The sequence below is a fragment of the Carassius carassius genome, chromosome 18 (genome assembly GCF_963082965.1).
Source record: "Carassius carassius chromosome 18, fCarCar2.1, whole genome shotgun sequence".
Taxonomy (NCBI): Eukaryota; Metazoa; Chordata; class Actinopteri; order Cypriniformes; family Cyprinidae; genus Carassius; species Carassius carassius.
The window spans coordinates 12,749,288-12,769,119 of NC_081772.1; the positions used below are offsets into that span (position 1 = coordinate 12,749,288).

General features: G+C 38.8%; 3 protein-coding genes across 6 annotated transcripts in view; 1 reads left to right on the plus strand and 2 right to left on the minus strand.

Moving 5' to 3' along the window:
- Positions 1 to 5,019, minus strand: part of LOC132092417 (zinc finger protein DPF3-like) — a 40,696-nt gene extending 35,677 nt beyond the window's left edge. The window contains exon 1 of one of the 3 annotated variants that reach the window (XM_059498643.1): positions 4,797 to 5,019. In XM_059498643.1, the coding sequence (XP_059354626.1) occupies positions 4,797 to 4,987 (191 nt within the window). In that variant the 5' untranslated portion in view covers positions 4,988 to 5,019. The remainder of the gene's footprint in view (positions 1 to 4,796) is intronic. The other 2 variants (XM_059498644.1, XM_059498645.1) reach the window with 2 other exon arrangements.
- Positions 5,020 to 5,954: 935 nt separating this feature from the next.
- Positions 5,955 to 11,093, plus strand: LOC132092419 (DDB1- and CUL4-associated factor 4-like). Of its 2 annotated transcripts, none has more exons than XM_059498647.1 (14): positions 5,955 to 6,056; positions 6,356 to 6,495; positions 6,911 to 6,966; positions 7,065 to 7,222; positions 7,819 to 7,901; positions 7,989 to 8,091; positions 8,384 to 8,527; positions 8,610 to 8,659; positions 9,074 to 9,153; positions 9,254 to 9,346; positions 9,495 to 9,592; positions 10,084 to 10,263; positions 10,368 to 10,482; positions 10,568 to 11,093. In XM_059498647.1, exons 2-14 carry the CDS (start codon positions 6,389 to 6,391, stop codon positions 10,798 to 10,800), a joined length of 1,500 nt encoding a protein of 499 aa, XP_059354630.1. In that variant the 5' UTR covers positions 5,955 to 6,056; positions 6,356 to 6,388; the 3' UTR covers positions 10,801 to 11,093. The 2 variants fall into 2 exon arrangements, with proteins under 2 accessions (XP_059354630.1, XP_059354631.1); XM_059498648.1 differs by having other exon boundaries at positions 5,961 to 6,056; positions 6,359 to 6,495.
- A 350-nt stretch (positions 11,094 to 11,443) lies between these two features.
- Positions 11,444 to 19,479, minus strand: LOC132092418 (zinc finger FYVE domain-containing protein 1-like). Its single transcript, XM_059498646.1, has 11 exons — positions 18,111 to 19,479; positions 17,038 to 17,542; positions 16,689 to 16,903; positions 16,462 to 16,568; positions 15,252 to 15,360; positions 15,056 to 15,153; positions 14,846 to 14,963; positions 14,587 to 14,757; positions 14,326 to 14,506; positions 13,516 to 13,632; positions 11,444 to 12,799 (listed from the first exon to the last, which is right to left on the minus strand). Exons 1-11 carry the CDS (start codon positions 18,591 to 18,593, stop codon positions 12,567 to 12,569), a joined length of 2,337 nt encoding a protein of 778 aa, XP_059354629.1. The 5' UTR covers positions 18,594 to 19,479; the 3' UTR covers positions 11,444 to 12,566.
- Positions 19,480 to 19,832: the final 353 nt, after the last annotated feature.

The window sequence follows — 19,832 nt, forward strand, 5'->3', positions numbered from 1 at the left end:
TATAACAATGGTTTTCTAATTTAATATATTTACATTTTAATTTATTCCTGAGATGCAAAGCTGAATTTTCAGCAGTCATTACTCCAGTCTTCAGTGTCACATGATCTTTCAGAAATCATTCTGATATGCTGATTTGATACTCAAGAAACTTGTTTAATTACTGTCACTGTCGAAACATATGTGAAACATTTTTTCAGAATTATTTGATGAATAAAAAAAAAAATTGAAAAAAGTTCAAAAGAACAGCATTTATTTGACACACATAAAAATTTAATGGTAGTGTATTATACTGGTTTTCAGTGTTAATAAACTTCTATCCCCATTCATAAGGCAAATCATATAGTTAAACAAACTAGAGCTGCAACTAACGATTATTTTTTCTGTCGACTAATCTAACGATTATTTTTTCGATTAGTCGACTACTCTAACGATTATTTTTATTACAATAAATAATTAATCCAATGTTCTTTTTTTGATTAGCTAATGAATCCTTTGGATAATTTTACAAAAAAATATAAGTACAACTTCTAATATAATATTTCAACCTTTATTCATTTTCAACCAATGTGGTTGAAGTTTTTACAGTATACAAAAATAAAGAGGCAAAGAAAACTATTTTACTATGGTAAATATATGTTTACGATAACGCTTATTATTAAACCACAGTAGCCACAAATTTACAGTTGTCTGAGACGTCATGAAATGTTCTTTAGCATCACAAACCATAAAATGTAGTCAGGGTTCTGCTATGGTTTAGCGTGGTTTCCAGAGATCGGGAGCTGATTCGGGGTAGCTCGGTGGTTTGTGACTGTTGTCTCGCGGCGCGCTGTCTTTTAAGGGGCCGTTCACATAATGACGTTTTTATTAACAAGATTCGCGAGGAGCGCGTCAGATACTTAGCCTAATCAACACAGGTGGACCATAATCAAGTAATCAATACCATAGTATAAATATCGCTGACTTACCTCTATCCTTTGACGTTTTATCAGCATCCCTCCTCCACCCCATCTCCTCACTTTGAGTTCACTTTATAAATAGACGGGGAAGGGGGGGGGTACTCTAGGTTCGGGCCATTCCCGAGCTCGGAGCCCTTCCCGGGACAGCACGCCAAATACGCATACCATACCTCAGCTAATTATATGTAAGCGTGAACTAGTGAATTACGTCTTTTGTGCGCTCAAGTTCGTTATTTCCAGTGTAGGCGCGCGGTATGCGCGCTCATAATGTAAGTGATGCGGTCGCAATACGCATGCGAAAACAGGTGCGTCAGCACCGCATCGAGTTAAAACCATCTCAACTTTTCAGAATGCCCCAAGCGCACTGCAGGTCATGAGATAAGAACTAACCAATCAGCTTCATCCTTTCCCGTAACAACGTTGAAAGCTCAGCTAAGATGAATGGTTGCTTAGCAACGGCAGACACCCCAGGGGCGCAACTGCCCGAGCGCTTTGGAAAGAAGGAGAAAGCGGTGCGCCTAGCATTTTCCACGCATTTTTAGGCGCGATATGTGAACGGCCCCTAACGCGTGTTCGAAACCCCCACAGACTTACTTTATCTTTTATTTTATCCCTCTCCCTATCAGAATCATCACTTTCTCCATTCCCTGTATGCCATTAAGCGAGATGTAAACAGTGTGACGCGTTGACGCATTTCACGCACGTCGACGTATTTTTGTAGTTGACGTAATCGATGATGTCGACGCGTCGTTGCAGCACTAAAACAAACTTGAAGCTTATAATCACCCACAGTATAAAACTATTTAGGAGATGCCTTTTCTTATGGTAATTCACATGCAAGTAACACCCAGAAATTTTAATTTTATGATTTATTATGAACCTGTAAAATAAAGTATGACTGTAATGGAAATGCAATGCCTAATTCAGCTCTGCTCTGAAGTTGCTGAACCTCTTTAGTCAGTCTTGAAGCGCAAATTTAGGCTGTAAGAAAAAAAGCCTCATCAGACTGCTGTGCTTTCATGATATCACTCACATTCTGAGAGAAACCCCTCAGTGCTGAATAAAGAAAGGGCCTTCAGCAAGAGAGAGAGAGAGGCCAGAAGAGCTTGAAGAAGTCCTGGAGTGTGCAGTTGTCGGGCTTGTTAGCAAATATTTAGTGTCTTTATTTAAAAGAACAGAAAAGGGTGATGTAGAGGTCTAGACTGTTTGGAGATGGATTATGGAATGGAATGAAAAGAGGCATGTAAAATATTCTTTCCTTTCAGTTTTTGTAGTTTATTTTTTTATGTCCATTTCTTTTTTTTTTGTGCAAGCCCTATTATTTCAGCTGAGTAAGAACATGTTTTTAAAGAGACTCGGTATATACAAGAAGAAAAATGCTAAACAGGAAAAGGGTTTGGAGTAGTGGAGTCTATCCCAGCACAAACCCCTGTTCCTGGACACACAAAGACCTCTGGCTCAACGGTGTTTGTAGTGCAGTTGTAATGCGAAAATGAAATGCATCCAGACAGATGAAGATGGGGGGGGGGGGGAGCAGGCTACTGCAAGCGCCTTAACCTTAACTCCACATATTCACCACCTCAACGCCCCCTCGATTTATATGAGACGAAACGAATGCAAACCACCTTACCCCGCTCTCCAGACACTAATAAATGAATAGACTAAATGCTGCTGAACACAGTTTATAATATGAATGCTCCTTGGTAGAAAACAACACTTGTATTTAACAGTGCTGGGAAGTAATCTCATTCACAACGAACAACCAGACAAGAAACACATTATTTGCCTGGGCAACATAATGAGATTTACAGAGGAAGAAAATACAGCCAAATTATACAAGTAACAGTCTTTGTTAACCAAATCCAACATTCACAGATTCCTCCGTAACAAAATAAGGGAAAATGCTTACTGTTTTAAAGCAAAGTATTTCGAATAATAGCAGTGGGAAGAAGTAAAAAACATAAATGTGCTTAGACAGGTGAGCACGGCTCCTTTTCCTGCTCCCAGTGACCCCCTGATGTCTTTTTGGTGGGGTGGGAGGGGAGCTTTGTGTCCCTGATCTGGAGCAGATGGGGCTCTGTCTCCTGCCCACTGACATCTCTGCGGCTAGTCATCAGAACAGATGGGTACTGAAGGATCCTGGGATATTGCAAATCTGCTCCACTACAGCATTTAGAGATGGTGCATCCCCCTCAGTGTATACACTTACATTGACAAATCAGCTTGAGTTTGAATGGAGACGAATCACTAAAGTAACTATGAGTAAGGCTGGTATGAATCTAAGGGTGTTATTTATTTATTTATTTATTCATTTATTTTTTGAGGAGGCACCAGATGCAATCCTAGCTCACTCCTTTGCAAGATAAGACAGGACCAAAAGACACTTTGTAAATAATGTAGTTATTCATGCCATTCAATATATGCAATACACACACACATATATATGTTATAGGCTGTAAAACATGACTAGGTATTGCATAAATATAACATATATTAAATACCATGAGTATTTATTGATCTTTAAACATTTTTAAACATAGATACCTAAACTTTTTCTTTCTTTTCTTTTAAATGCCTGCAGAACTGCAAATATTCCTCATTTTGTCCACTCACTATTTGATGTGGGAATATCATAAGATAAAGGCATATGTGAAATTCTAACAGTGACATGTATTTGCTTTGTTAATATAAAGATGAATGATTATCAGACACCACACGGGAAGTAAATCCTTTCTTTCTCCATCAAATATTTAAAACCAATTCCTTCAAAGCTCCACATCAGGACTACTCAGTTAAAACCAAAAGGTACTGACAAATGTCAGTAATAAGGGCAAATCCTTCTGACCTCTTCTTAAAGCTCTAATAAATGTAATGTAATCGAAACCTGGAATTTGTCACATGCACTTCCACAGACAAACAACAGAGAACAGGACAGTGAATTCCATTGTTATTCATCATTTAAATCTTGACTTCATGATTGTTAGCCTGTTTTTATACTACTTTAATATGTCATCACATATAAAACGGCATTTATTCACCAGACACGACGCAAATATCAATGTATATCTCATACCAAACAATTTCCGATGTAATGTTTACTATCACGCGGGTGTACAAAAACGAAGGGACTAACGTTAGACACAACTGAAAGCTGTTGTGTGTTAAAAAAAGTTATCTTATTAATTCTTATAGAAAATTAACATATTTTATATTTTACTCGTTCTTGCTACTTTCTAATACTCAGTGTGTGTAGCCTATGTGACAGGGTCTGTCAGTTCTACATAGGCCACAACAGGAAAATTATTCGAAGTCATCTTATGGGAATTTTTAAAACAATACTGCAACCGAAACATAGAATAAGTTTACATCACCACGTTGCATCTGAATCTTTAAATGACTATTTTACGTTATAAGTTGTTTATCGTAACATACAGTGCGCTCATATGAAAGCTCATCCCGACAGATATCATATATGGCCGAGGCTTTATCTAGATGTCCTGCAAAGGAGACAACGGAGTGTGTAACGTTACACTCTCAAAGCATCCATCACTAACACTGACCATCAGAGGCTGAATGCTGAGACACACATATAGCATATTTTGCAGAATGAATGTCCGAACACCACGCTTCTAATGTATTTACATATGTATATATTTGACAGCCACACAATGAGAAACTACATGGATTAAACAGTTATTCGTTTGAACATAATTCCCTGAAATACAAAATGCACGATGCATACAGTCCTATTTCGAGCGTCGATCTGAACCCACTCTCTAAATCATGCGGAATACAGCACATCTTCGAAAACGAGCGAAAATAATGTTTAGAATTACTTACGCTTTCAGTGGATTCTGAATGACAGTCGCCATTTTGCCACAATGTAACCTAATATTCCAAATCTCTTCTGAGTTCTTTCTTGTGAAAGAAAAACAGCCAATACGGACCTCAGTGTCCGGCAGTCTGGCCAATACAATACTAGGAACCAGAATCTGGGCGTGGCTTCTGTGAGCTGTCAAAATTATAAACATTATTTCAACATCTTTACTTGCTTTGTAAGTTGAAGAGAAACGGCACGTGTTGTTTTACATTCAGCAACAGAATAAAAGCCTCTTGTAGTCTTTATAAAATAACATTCATCTGTAAGTTTTTATTGTATATTTTTATTTTAATTGACTTATTGCAGTTTTTTATTGCAAAATTATTGCAAATTTTGCTTGGTTATTTGTATAGAGCCTATTTTAAATATATGAAAATTAATTAATAATCAATATAATATATGGTAATAAAATTAACAACGTAAATAAACAGTATATAGGCTATCTTTATATATTTTGCGCCTATATTATTTTTATCCGTTTTTCATTTAAATATAAATACATACAACGATCATCATGAAAACACATTTAGATCTTGCTAATAAGAACTATTTATATTTTTTATTCGTTCCTTTAGCCTCGTGACTGACAGCTCATTATCCAATCACATGTTTTCAATAGAGTGGGGGCGGGGTCTATGACGTCACTTTGTAGGCGGATCGGCTGTTAGCATCACAACTAAAACTGAAATGAGACATTAGTAATAAAAATTATAGTGAATAAATGAAATATATATAATTACTAAAACATATGAAAGCATGCTTTTCTGTACATTTCGAAACAAGGTGCATTAAAAGTCAATTAATCTTGGATTAATATGAATATTTGAATTATTAGGATAATGAATATGAATATTTGAATTTCCACGTACTATTTGATACAATTCTAGTGCATTTATTCTATTAAATAACAGCAGAGTGAAAGCGTTTTTATATGGTAAGATGAAACTTATTTTAGTGAATACCGTCTTTTTTTTAAGAAACGTAACAATTTTTAAAAATCAGGAGTGAGATGTAAGTGTGTTTTATGTCGCAGAATAAAACGTGAAAGTATCCTGAGCTTGTGTGAACCACGGACCTTATTTTACGGGATTTAAGCAAACTCCCATTCAAAAACCATTTGGACTGTCTCAGGGCTCCACCAATGAACAGTAAGGAGGCGGTGCTCTGAGGAAATAATATCTCCAAACAGGAAGAAGTCGGCACGAGTGCATCTTTATCAGGTATGTTTATTATGACTCTCCTTTTTACACAAAGTTTACAATTTATTCCAGCGATCAATAAATATATTAACGTGAGTTCTCTTCAGCAAGAGTAACCGTTAACATGAACGGGCCACGTGCATTTTCATAATAGTTGTCTTAGCATGCTAGCTCCTTGTTCAGCTCCATAACAAATCAGTGTTTATCCAGAAAGTTTAGGGTTTTCTTCATATGTGCTAAAACCAAAAATATAATATAAAAAATAGAATTGTGCCTCTTTGTTTAAATTGAAAGGCATTAATCTGTTTTGAATAATTTAGCAGATATATTGGCATGACTCCTGGGAAGTAGAAATGAAGCGGGGGAACTGGCGATCGAGTGGCACGGACCGTCATCGACAGCACGGTCCGTCACAGTGGCGGAGCAGACACCGTTCAGCCCACGAGGAGCAGGAATATAGGTAACTTACACAGACTGAGGCTATCGTTTTCACCTGGACGCTCCTTTAAATGAAAATGATGTCATTTACTCGCCATCATGTTGTCGCAAACCTGTTTGAGCGCTTTTGTGGAAGACAAAAGGTGATGTCAAGCAGAAAGAATGCCTCAGTAATATTCACTTTTATTGTATGGACAAAAGATGCAGTCAAAGTGAATTTTGTTTCCACAAAAGACAGTCATGCAGGTTTGAAACAACATGAGGGTGAATGATGTTTTTTTTATTGAACAATCCTAAAGTGTTCATACTAAAGTATTGAGACCTAGAGTCAGTCGTTTTGGTAGTTCAGTTCTTTCCAGTAAAATTTTATTTAGATTATTTTCAGTTGGACTTGTATTTAACTTTATATTAGCCATTAACATTAGTCCTTTTTCTAGTTCTGAAAGCACAACAGGTGATACAGGTCCATCCACAGCATCCTCATCTGCACCAGGTGAACTTTTACTTTACTGTTTTTTTTTTTCTCTGCTCATCTTTCTGCTATATGAGTCCAAATTAATCCATTTAACCATTAACCATTATTATTTACAGAGTTGCCGGGTTTCTACTTTGACCCAGAGAAGAACCGCTACTTTCGTTTGTTGCCTGGACACAACAACTGTAACCCTCTGACAAAAGAAGGGCTCCAGAAAAAGGAAGAGGAGAGAAAGAGATCTGCGCTACTGGCAGAGGATGATGGTCCTAGGAAGGTGAGTTGGGGAAATATTCAATATGTCCTCTAGCTATACATAGCTAGAGGGAAGTCGTGGCCTAATGGTTAGAGAGTCGGACTCCCAATCGAAAGGTTGTGAGTTCGAGTCCCGGGCCGGCAGGAATTGTGGGTGGGGGGAGTGCATGTACAGTTCTCTCTCCACCTTCAATACCACGACTTAGATGCCCTTGAGCAAGGCATCGAACCCCCAACTGCTCCCCGGGCGCCGCAGCATAAATGGCTGCCCACTGCTCCGGGTGTGTGCTCACAGTGTGTGTGTGTGTGTTCACTGCTCTGTGTGTGTGCACTTTGGATGGGTTAAACGCAGAGCACAAATTCCGAGTATGGGTCACCATACTTGGCTGAATGTCACTTCACTTTTCACTTTCACTTTCACATAAATGTAGTGCGGACAGTCCACACTGCTTGTATCAAATTTTTGCACTAAATTTCAACTATAAAGAGAAATCTATGGATGTTTTAATGACAAGCATAGCTGCAGTACTTGGATGGGTTTTGTCGGTAATAAATCATTATGTTGAGGTGTGCAGGTGTTTTTCTTTTTCATTGTTTCTCATTTCGTTTCATGTTTAGAAAGCTCCCAGGACTGGGCTGAATTCTGCATTGCTGTTACAGAAGAGACATCTGGGTCTGCTGCCCCCAAGCTCCTATTCTAGGTATGAAATAAAATAGCATGTGGACACAACCAGAAAAAAAATGCATCCCAAAATGAATTCGATTCCAAGGGTGTTCTCATTTTGCAGGCTGATCCATGAAGTGAAAGTCAGTGGGATGCACCGTCACCGGCTGGAGGTGCAGAGCTCCAACTCCACCAGCCCAAACACCGATAACTTCCATCTCATTGTTGTAAGACTCTCATTTAAGGGAAAAACTTAAAACTTGATTTCTGTGGCAACTCCATTTAAATGTGTTCTCAGTGGAAAAACAGCATGTTATTCTGAGGACAGGCAACTTGAGAACAGTCAAAAAAATGTAGTTTTTTCATGGAAATGGATTGCCCCTGGCGGGTGTTACTGGAAGTTTTGGCCTCCAGTTGTCTGTTCTTTGAAAAACTAGCAGAAGGAGAGATTAAGTTTTGGCAGTGATTGTGGTTTTAGTCTTGACTGTGTTTTTCTTTTTTCTGGATGCATCTTATTAGGCAGATTCAGCTTGTGAGCGAGTCTTCACAGTAAACGATGTGTCGCACGGAGGCTGCAAGTATGGCATAATGAATTTCCATGGCTGCAGAAAAGGCTCTCTGTCGGTGGAGATGTGCGATAACCTTTATTTTACTAACCGCAAGGTAATCTGAGAAATTTGCAATGAATTCCTTCCAGCAAAAATAAGGTGTTTCATAGTACTGTGTCCTTTTCATTTTGTTTCAGGTGAACTCCGTATGCTGGGCCTCTGTGACACACACAGACTCACATGTTCTGTATCCTTCAAACATTTCAGGTTCTAAAAACTACATCTTACAATTATTATATGCTTATTTTGAACCTGTAGGTCTGTATTGTGGTTTCACTAAATGAACGCTAATCATAACCAGTGGCCAGTTAAATAAATTGTCAAATAATTGTTAACAACACCACAAAACAGATGTGGAGGGGGTTAATATCATCGTAATTTGAATACATTTAGTCTTTCTTCATTCAGATTTCCCTTTGTTAATTGTGAAATACTTCTATGAATCTAAGCCAAATAATAACTCTTAGTTTGAATAAAGTGCATAATCATTACAATAGGAGCATACCTGTATATTTACTCTATAAATGACTATTAGTCAATCACTAAAAAGTCACAAACATCTCTAAACGATGAGGAAGTGTTTCTTGACAAGTCTTTTTAGCTTGTGTCTGGTGGGCATTTCTCAGACCCCAGGCTGTGTAAGCTTGTTACCTGCTTCTCTTTTCAGCAACTTCAATCCAGGTACAAATCGTTTTCTTTAGGGTCTCCCACATTTTTAAATTTAAAACATTTTTTATTTGTTTTCCCTTTATTATACTGAAAGGACTTATTTTTCCATCAGATCAACCAGGGATGCTGTGCAGTTTTAAGATCTCCACAGCTTGGTCATGTGCATGGTGCCTCAACCCACAGGCTGATAAAACCTTCAGCACTGGTGAGGTTATGACTCTTTGTTTGTATGTGTTTCTATAATTTGCTGTTGAAATGAAAATTATGGTCACCGTATTTATTTGAACAGTAATACAGTAAAAACCATAATATATATATATATAAAATTAAGTTTTTTTTTTTTGTATACCTAGGCCTTTCTCGACAAGTGATTGTGACGGATGCTGTGACCGGACGGAGAGCGACATACCTCGCAGGCAGTGATGTTCTAGCTCAACAGTTTGCCGTGAGGGTGAGAAAAGTACAATGATTTTTTTGGGCCATGGCGCAGTTGTAGTGCATATGCTTGTGGTTTGAATCTAACCTGCATCATGTTTGCCATCTCCTACTCCAATCTCCCTCAGTTTTACTTTAATTTGAATGTGCTCACGGTCATTTTCACCTCATTAAAATGTTTTACAGAAAGATATGATTTGTGTAGTGCTGCATCTATACCACTAAATTTGATAAGTCCAAGTCAACATCGCACAAAAGAAAAGTGCACCTTTTGAAGTGCTAAATCCTGTATTAATAAAAATCTGGTCTATACCATGTTTAAACTCTCCAGGATTTTACTAAGTTATAGTATACAGCAGCTTTTGGTTTATCAAAAAACAATAGCCAACAGTAATCTAGTTTACAGAATTCTTCCCCTTTTGTAAATATTAGCTCATGTTTTTTTTCTTTATGCATGTGTGCAAAGATATCTGTGTGAAACTGTGTGCCATGTTCCTCGTATGTTAGGCTCCCGTGCTGTTCAACGGCTGTCGCTCAGGAGAGATCTTCAGCATTGACCTGCGTCAGCGTGACAGGGGTCGCACTCACGGTTGGAAGACCAACCGCTTCTTCCAGGAGTCGGCCATCACCTCGATCCAACTGCTACAGGATGAAAACTACCTACTCGCTGCTGACATGCTGGGCAAGGTCTGTCTGTGATAAACAACTAAAATGACCATCATGCTATTAATAACAATTTAGAGCTTTGAATGATCCAACTTTTATTCTCCCTTCATACTGTCACTGAACAGATAAAGCTGTGGGACATCCGTGTTAAGCGCTCTGTTAAACAGTATGAAGGACACCATAATGAATATGCCTACCTACCCATTCATGTCAATGAGCCAGAAGGATTGCTGCTTGCTGGTACATCTTTTTCATATAAACTCGGTTCAGTGCAGTGCAGTGCAGTGCAATGCTTGTACCACATCTCATTGTGTGCTGTTTGCAGTGGGTCAGGACTGCTACACCCGGCTCTGGAGCCTCCACGACAGCCGTCTCCTCAGGACCATCCCCTCACCTCACCCTGCTGGGAAAGACTCGATCCCAAATGTGGTGTTTTCCTCCCAGCTGGGTGGTAGAAGAGGACTACCTGGACTCCTTATGGCTGTTCGTCATGATCTGTACTATTACTCTTATGACAAAGACTATCAGGATGGACTAACACTGGAGGGTCAGTTCTAACAGTTACCATCTAAAAACGAAAATCAGGCTGCTGTGTGGAAAATACATCTGTTGCCGTTCTTACTGTGTCCTACCGTCCTACCATTTTACCATTTGCCTTTAGTTATTTTTAATAAATATTCTGGATTAGACTATGATGTATTCAGAATACTTATTGTCTGTTATATCATCAGTAGATGGATCGTTGTAAAAGATAGTCACTTGAAACATACCTTCTTAAATGCAATTTCATGTTTGAATTTTTTCATTTCTTATGGGGGAAACATTTTACACCAAATATATTGGATGTTTTTGTATTAAAAAAAAAAGGGAAACCATTCTTCAATGTTCAAAATAAATCCAATTTTGTCTGTAACTTTAGTTCAGATCCCAACATGAATTTAATGTTTTAACTGTTTTTGTTTATCAAATCACCACATTGGACCCCATTGACTGTCATTTTATAGGGAAAAAATGTAATCTAAATATCTTCTTTTATAAACATACAGGTGTGAAACAAAATGATGGTGAGTAAATAACGACCACATTGTTGTTGTGGGGGGGGGGGGGGTGTGATTATTATTATTTATTTATTTTAAGGGGGGTGCACTGTCCCTTTAAGTACAAATATGCATTTACACATTTTTATATTTAAGCCACACTCTTGGAGGTACTCAAGTCTAATTTAATTAGGATACAAGGTGCAAAGAACATAAAATGATATTCATGTTTCTTATGTCTGTGTCAGTCATGTTCGGTCATCCACACATGATGGCTCACTGAGTCTACGATAACCTGATTCTACATAATGAGTGTTCATTTGGCCAAGAAAATAATTTAACTGACAGTGATCATAACACACACCAGGGGCTAAATAAGAGCAACTATCATCTGACAACATGAGACTTATGCAGATTGGCATCTCTTTTGACACGTAATTTATACGGTTTCATCATGGCTTTGTGTTAAGAGTCCCTATGCAGTTTGAGTCGGCAAAAGTGGTACTCCTTCATTAAAAAGGTTTGTTTTTAAAAACTTCAAACATAAACGTCCTGCTCGAATACACATCTAAATTAAATGATCGCCATCTGATAGTTTAGCGTGATCATGCCAGATCTGTTTCATGATACGCAAATAATAGAAACGGTTTAAAATCTACTCTAGGGTTTCTTGGAGGGTAAAGGAATGCTAAACAATATGGGCAATCTTGTGATTTAAACAAGTAAAAGCACATTTTCTTAAAATTGAAAATTGAATTACACAACAGGATGGTAAACATTCATATTTGTGCACCGGTCTATGTATCACGTAGAGGCCATATGTTAGCTGCCTTTACCCACAGGAAAGCCCATATGGATCTGCAGTCACAGAAATAGAACGGACATCATTCATATTTTGCACCTTTGATCATGTTTAACACTTTTTTTCTATCTTGTTTAAACCCATTCTGTAGATTTTCCCCAAAATGTTCATTCCAACTTTCCATCTGGGCCTGCCCACAGGTAACATACTGCATGGTAGACAAAGGATTTGTCCAGGGTTTGACATGCATGTATTTTCCTGCTGGATTTAACCTTTAAAAGAAGAAATTACGTAGGCCATTACTTGTTAAACTGTGAACAGCTTATGTAGGAGCATGATGTGAATGAAGTGTTGGAACAAAAGGCAGAGATGTTCCTCTCAAACAATCATTCATTGGATTCAGTGCTTCTTCCATCCCGACTTGTTTTGAAGCACTCAGGCCAAATACGATGGTGTCTTATAATGCGGAGCGATGTTCGGTTCTGCTAGAGCTCTCCAGATTTCTGGCTGCAGGTGATGCACACCCGCACTGGATGGTCCCAACCCCTGGAGGGCACGGCCCGGCGATCAGAGGAGCAATCGTTACATACTCCTTGTCCACACGCACGGCAGTGATGGATAGAGAGACGGGCATTAAACTCACGCTGGCACTGGTGGCAGCAACGGATGTCTTGGTCAGGGACCCAATATGCTGGACGGGCGGCATCTTTTACCAGACCTAGTAAATGCATTTGGTCATTTATACATGCTGAGATATTCCTGCACAAGTATGTAACTGTTCTGAAATTGAAATGCTTAATCCTAAAGATCACAGAAAATTACTTAACCTGTTAACTGTCACTCATATTTTTGAACATAGACTTGAAAGTGCATGATCCAAACCTACATTTTTATAATTCATGACTGAAAACATTTTGTAACATTACTTTGATGTACCATTTTCATGGTAATGCAATGTTTGATTTTAAAATGGGTTTCAAAGGATGAATTTTGAGATTTTAAGTTTTCAAGTGATATATCATTTCTGATGATTTCTAAAGTGTAGATTAGTGATCGAGAAAAAGGCTTTTTTTTGACAAAGGTCAGAACTCCTGTTATGTAGGTTTTTGAGCTGCACTCTTGCCATAAATGAATCTATTACTTTTCCTACATAATTTTTAACAAAATAAGATTGGTAAAATATCTATTTAGGGGTCTTAGACCTTTCCAACGATATATAGTTTGTCATGCTTAGATTAGGATTTAACTGTAATATAGTGAAGTAAATGAAGCCGTCCCGTACAGTTAACAGGTTTTAAACAAGTCTAAGGTTTATTATTAGTAAACATTATAACATATTGACACTCAACAGTATTTCCAGTGTGTGTTCACATTAGCATTTACATACTGTCATGTTAACATTTTTATAGGCTCTAAGACGAGTGAAGAACTCACCAAGAGGGATGTCTATAGCAGTGACTACCGCTCCTAAAGTGTTCTGAACAGCTTCTCCCACCTTCCTGGCAATCAGAGTCCCACCTTGCTCCTCTTCCAGCGCTGCATCCAGTAGTTCTATATGAGACCAGTTTTGATATTATTCATATTATGGATTCAAATACTGCATGTTTATGTCACAACATGTTGCACCAGTGTCGGACATCAAGTGTGTAGTACTTTTAAAGTAATTCAAACCTGTGTAAACCATGCATTGTTCTGTTTTTTACATTATTTAGCAAGGCGTTATTTTTGATACAAATGATTTGCCTCAATGCACAGCAGATTATAAAAAAAAAATTACTTTTGAGCCTCTTTCTTGATTAATTTTGAAATTACAATATGTATATACAGTACAATATATACACTACTATGCAAAAGTTTGATACCAGTAAGATTTAAGATAATTTTATTAAGCAAGGAGGCATTAAAAAGATAGATCAGCCAAAAATTTGAATTAAGTCATGATTTACTGTCCCTGGTGGTGCCATATGCCCTTCTTTCACTCAAAAGTGACAGCAAAGACATTGATAATGTTTCAAAAGATTTCTATTTCAAATAAACATTCTTTTGAACTTTCTATTCATCCAATATTTTATCAGACTCTTTTCAACATGAATAATAATGCTTTTAAGCAGCGTTATGGTTTCAAGGTTTCTTGTGTAACTAAAGACTGTTATAGCTGCTGAAAATTCAGTTTTGCCATCACATGAGTAATTTAAATTTATTAAAATAAAATGTTGTTTAAAATCGTAAATTATTTTGCGATACCTTCTGGGATTCCTCTGTTTTGAAAACAGGCATCACAGACTCGCACAGGTGCCAGGCCCCAACCTCTCTCCGGGACTGGCCGTGTCTTAGAGGAGCAACCGTCACAGAAACCTTCTCCACAAGCCCGACAGTGGTGCTTTGTATCATTATCTTGGAACTCCTCTCCACAGGTTCTACATCTCTGGAAAACGTTTTAGTGTTTTAGTGGAGACTTCTCATCATTAAAAAGACATGTTCAAATTGCCTAGCATTAAAACTCACAATGATGAGAGAATTAGGCTTCCAGTAAGCTGGGGCAATCTGGTCTGTTAACCAGGCAGTGACGGCTTTTGCAGGCTTGACGCTTAGCTCTGAAACAGACTGAGCCATATAGTTCACACCATCCAGCAGCCTCTGCGCAGCGTTGTTGTTGTCCTTCAGGAATCCGTCGGACTGAGACGTAAATGTGAAGGTAAACAAAGCTTGTTCTTTTTGCTATTTAAATAGTAGAAACATGGGATAAAAAGCAGATTACTCTCACCCCTGGCCAGACATGCTGGATCTCAGTCCGAACCACTGTATCAACAGGGTCCTGGTTCCCATACCAGTACTGCCTACTTCTATAGATCACCGAACAGTTTGGACACTCGATCACATATCTGCAAAGGAAAAAGCACAACTTAGTCTGGTATGTCTAAATGAACTAAACTAAATGCACCTTATAAAGCTATAATTCAATAACATGACTCACCCAGACCAGGCGTATATGGCCAAGCCAAACCATGGTGAGTCAGAGGATGCCGTCGTCTTTGGAACCACAATCACCTCTTTTCCACTCTCATAACAAACCTGGAATAGCAGGTTAACACACAATGTCAGACGTGGACAGTCACAAAGCTTGTGTAGCCTATAGGGTCAGGTCATGTGTTGCATTGTTTACGACCTACCTTGCAGGTATAGATGCGATTATCATAGTGCGCTGAATAGCGGCAGCGGTGTTTAGCCTCATGTGCCACACTCTCTCGTAGGTGATTCATGCTGTTTTTACAGCCAGAGCTAAAAAAAAAAAAAAAAAAACATGCCACCAAGTATTAGGTGGCATTCACACCTGTCTTGTTTGGTTCGATTGAATCGAACTCAAGTTTGTTTACCCCCCTTGGTGCGGATCTATTGGGCAGGTGTGAATATAGCAATCTCACTCGCCCCGACTCCAAACAAACTCTGGTACAGTTGAGTTTTTCTTTCCAATGAATGGATGACCATTAGCACACATGTGGTTTTGTTTACAATTTCTGGTTCGCTTGCAAAAAGGACAGTGTGAAAGCGAACCACACCAAACAAAAACAAAAAATGTAATCAGTATTTTATTTGGTCCGGACCAAAGCAAGTGGATTAGCAGAATTTCCTGGTGTGAATACACCCTTAGATTCACATTTGTTAAAATACCTAATTCAGAACAGGCTTTAGGAGGGTGTACATGCGAGGAATTTTGCACCTGCATTACAAGAGTCAAAACTAGTATAGTCATATGTCTAATTACTAGTTTAGCCACCTGTGTGGAACCATTCAAAATAACTCCATTGAACCAGTTCTTTTAAATGTTTCACCCAAACCAGTTCTCAACATTTATGCAAATTACTCAACTGTAAAAAAAAAAAAAGAAAAGGAAAAGAAAAAAGAAAAACTTTTTTTGTGGGTAAAAATATATATAAAAAAATAATTTTACATACTTAAATGTTACTCTGGGATATCTCAGAACCATTTAGAGCAATATCTCTATATTTATTTTTAAACAATCCTTTGAATTTGACTACAGGAGCACTGAGCAGCATAGAGCGCCCTCTCGCGGCTGGAGACGGTAATGTTTTCTCTTGGTTCATTTCTCTCGGTTCATGTCAAATTAATTTTGATAAATAAGTCGCACCTGACTATAAGTCGCAGGACCAGCCAAACTATTAAAAAAAGTGCGACTTATAGTCCGGAAAATACGATATATATATATATATTGTATTTAATTTACACTGTGTTTTTGATTGAATGCAGCTTTGGTAAACTTAAGAGACCACTAACCCCAAACTCTCTTCTGAGTATTGCTTTAGAAATCCTAAACCGATTTGAAATCAGAAGTGCAGTGATTCCTGAGATGCGAAGACTTACCCACAGCTGAGGCAGATGCTGGAGCAGGTAAAGTATTCATCTGGAAAAAAAGAGTTGCTTGCCAGATGCTCATCAGGAATCTCTCCACTGAAGCACTCACTCAAAGCCTGGAGAACAAGAGCTTGATCAGCCACACAAACTACAGTACATTTCAACTTCCACATCTTCATGTCATCGATAGGCTAAAAGAATTATTGAGCTTATCAATGACAAAAATAAATAAATACCTGCAAGGCTTTGTAGATGACACCAGCAGAACGTGGAGATCGTGTAGTGTTGTTGTCTAACTGCTGCTCCACGCTGCGCAGAAGACCGCCGAAGTCAGTCGGGGGGTTGTGGGTTCGAGTGCCCCGGTACTGAATAGAGCTGAATGCTTCTGGAAAGAGGCCAAGCTTTCGGAAACGTTCCTGAAGAAGCCGCTCAGCTGATTCTAATGGCTTGTCTACAGGGGTGTGAAAGAGTTATAAAGATAATGCATTCATTATTTCTTCTTACCATATCTATTTCAAAGTCATTCCTAACTTGTTGGGTGAGAAGGACAGCAAAATGGAAAACACCCAAAACTTTGAAACTGACCTGAGCCTAATAACTTGGTGTGGACGGTCTCATGGAAGATTATAACAGCAGGACCCAGAGTTGAAAGGGGCACGTCCAAACCACAGCGTGCAGTTGTGGCTTTCAGCTCCTTCGTGAAATGCTTTAGATACGCATCTGATGCATCTCCAAGAAACTTGAAAAGATCATCATGTAGCCGGTCAGCATGTGTCCGATAGATGACCAGATCGGAGACTGCGAGCACCTTCAGGAGGAGGCGGGTTCGTTGTCCAATGTTAGTACCTGCCCCCAGAAGTCCCTCTGTGTCAACAACCACTACCTTATGAAGAGGGTCCAGTGCTCCCCACACCCCAACGGTGCAGGATTCCTGGGTTGGAGATGTCTTGAAAACTTCACGACCCAAAAAGAAAGTGTGATTGAGGGTGTGGGATTTGCCTTCTCCAGTGTTGCCGAAAATGGACACCACCTTCAAGAGCTCCTCGGGGCTACAGCCTAACTTCCTCACAAACTCCTCCTCATCCTTGACCTGTTCAGGTTGTGGAAATAAATATAGTTTAAGAATGAGTCTCACCTCACTCAATATCACACGTTTTTCTTGTGTCACATTGTTTTAGTTTTTTTTACAACAGTTGCATAAAAGAGCTTATGCTCAGTAACGTAAGTTTATGAAATTTGGTAATTTATTAGATTTATAAGTAATTTCCTTCCAACATATAGTTCAAAAAGAAGAAAAAGAATCACACTTTGCCTGTCAAAATGCAACGTATAATCTAAAAGATGAGAGAAAACTTGCTTGGAGAGATCATTAATCTGTTACATTCGTTATAATACTCAATTAAAAACTCCATTCTAAATATTCAAATTCTGAAAATCAAAAAATTATTTCTTTTCAAACACAATAAAGATAAAAATGCACACTAATCCGTTTAGATACTTTCTAAAAAAAAGAGGGTCTAGTGCCAATCAATGAGCTCCATATCAGCACTCTTTCAACGCCACTCAGCCAATCAAATTTGAGAACCAGAATTAAAACTTTATAAAGAGGGGGAAAGCTGTACAGCAGCACAGGAATTGCACAAGTTGAGTTAACTTACCTGCATATCTTCCTTTTCATCCACTAGAAGAAAACTGGTGACTTGATCAAGTTTAGCTTTTAACGCATCCAGCTGTTCATCTCCAGTGCTGCAGTTCTTCTCCACGGGTTTCGGGGGAGAGTAGGCAGTGATGGGGTGCTTTCTTTTACTGACCCCACTGTGAGTCCTTTTTTGACAGTCCAAACAGAGGTTGATTTTACATCCCTGACAGCGGACCACTGCTCTCAGCCGACCCCCGTTCGGAACACCCCCGCCCCCTTTACATGAATCGCAGTAAGGTATGTGGCCAGGTGAGATCCGGATCCTGTCGTGGTTCCTCATGCGCTCCTGGCGGTGGAGCTCCAGCTCGCAGCGGACGCACTGCACGCTGCCGCATTCGTCGCACTCGAAGGCGGCCTCGTCGGAGCCACCGCAGGCGAAACTCTCCTGACAAACCAGGACGCCGTTCACCCCCTTCCCCACCGACGAGCCCTGACTGTTCATTATACGTCTAAATATAACAGCGAGGTAGCGAACCGAACGGAAGCAACCGAGTTTAAAGTACTACAATCACTCTGTAAATACACCAACTATATTCCTCAAAGTTGAAACCACTAAATTACAGCAGCGATCAACAAGACCGATGATATTTAATGCCTCAGATATGATGCCTTTGAGATCCTAAACAAAATAACTAACTTGTTTGCTTTGAATTTCATTGGAATTCAAAATGTGATGTGTCAGATTATGACACTGGCTTAAAATCAAATATTCAATATGAACTATAAATAGATTAGTTGACAACAGTATAGCACTGCCACTATGTCAGCTTTCTTGTTGATTTTAAACTGATCAAGCGGTCTAAAGTGTCTTAACTTATAAACTACAAGCAACAACCACCGACATGCATTTATTGGCACATGAAACTAGTAAGAAAACAGCTACATTCGGGTGTTGTTATCGCCCTGGGCTTTGTTAACGTACTCGTGCTAGCTGAGCTTAGCATACGTGTCTGTAAAAACACCTTAAATTTCAAAGACTACAAATACTAGGGGGTTAGAAATATCACTAATGCAGCTGAATTAATAATTTAGTATCGTTCAGACTGTCCTTAAAGTATGTTAACCCAACAACACCGCTTTGACCGAACAAAACAAGTTGATTTCGAGCCAGAATCACACCGCAGTTTTCATCAAACAAGCTGCTGAATTCCCTTAAACATCGCACGCGACAACGACCCTTTGTTTTACACAAATTAATAAGCCGGTTGATGTCAAGAGAACTGTTTTTTTCTCCACCAGTTTGTAAAACGATTCCCCTCCCCGGTAGATTCGGGTAAATGTTGTTGCCAGGTCAAATCAGCTGATCGGCTTGTTTTCACTGGAGCGGCTGTCAAAGGTTACCAGCCGCAAAGACCGATGGGAAACATAGTCCATTTTCCACAGAAGCATAATTTACTTATGGGACGTGATCGAGTTCGGCTGGTGAGTGTCAACAGCTATATGATTTCAAAAACGAGATAATTTTTGGCAACATTCAAGGGGACAGACTAATAATAATACTGCAGATGAAATAAAGTTAATGAACAATTGTGAGCCTGGACCACAAAACTCAGATTTAGCTTTCCATTGATGTATGGTTTGTTAGGATCGGACAATATTTGGCTGAGATGCAACTATTTGAAAATCTGGAATCTAAGGGTGCAAAAAATCTAAATACTGAGAAAATCGCCTTTAAAGTTGT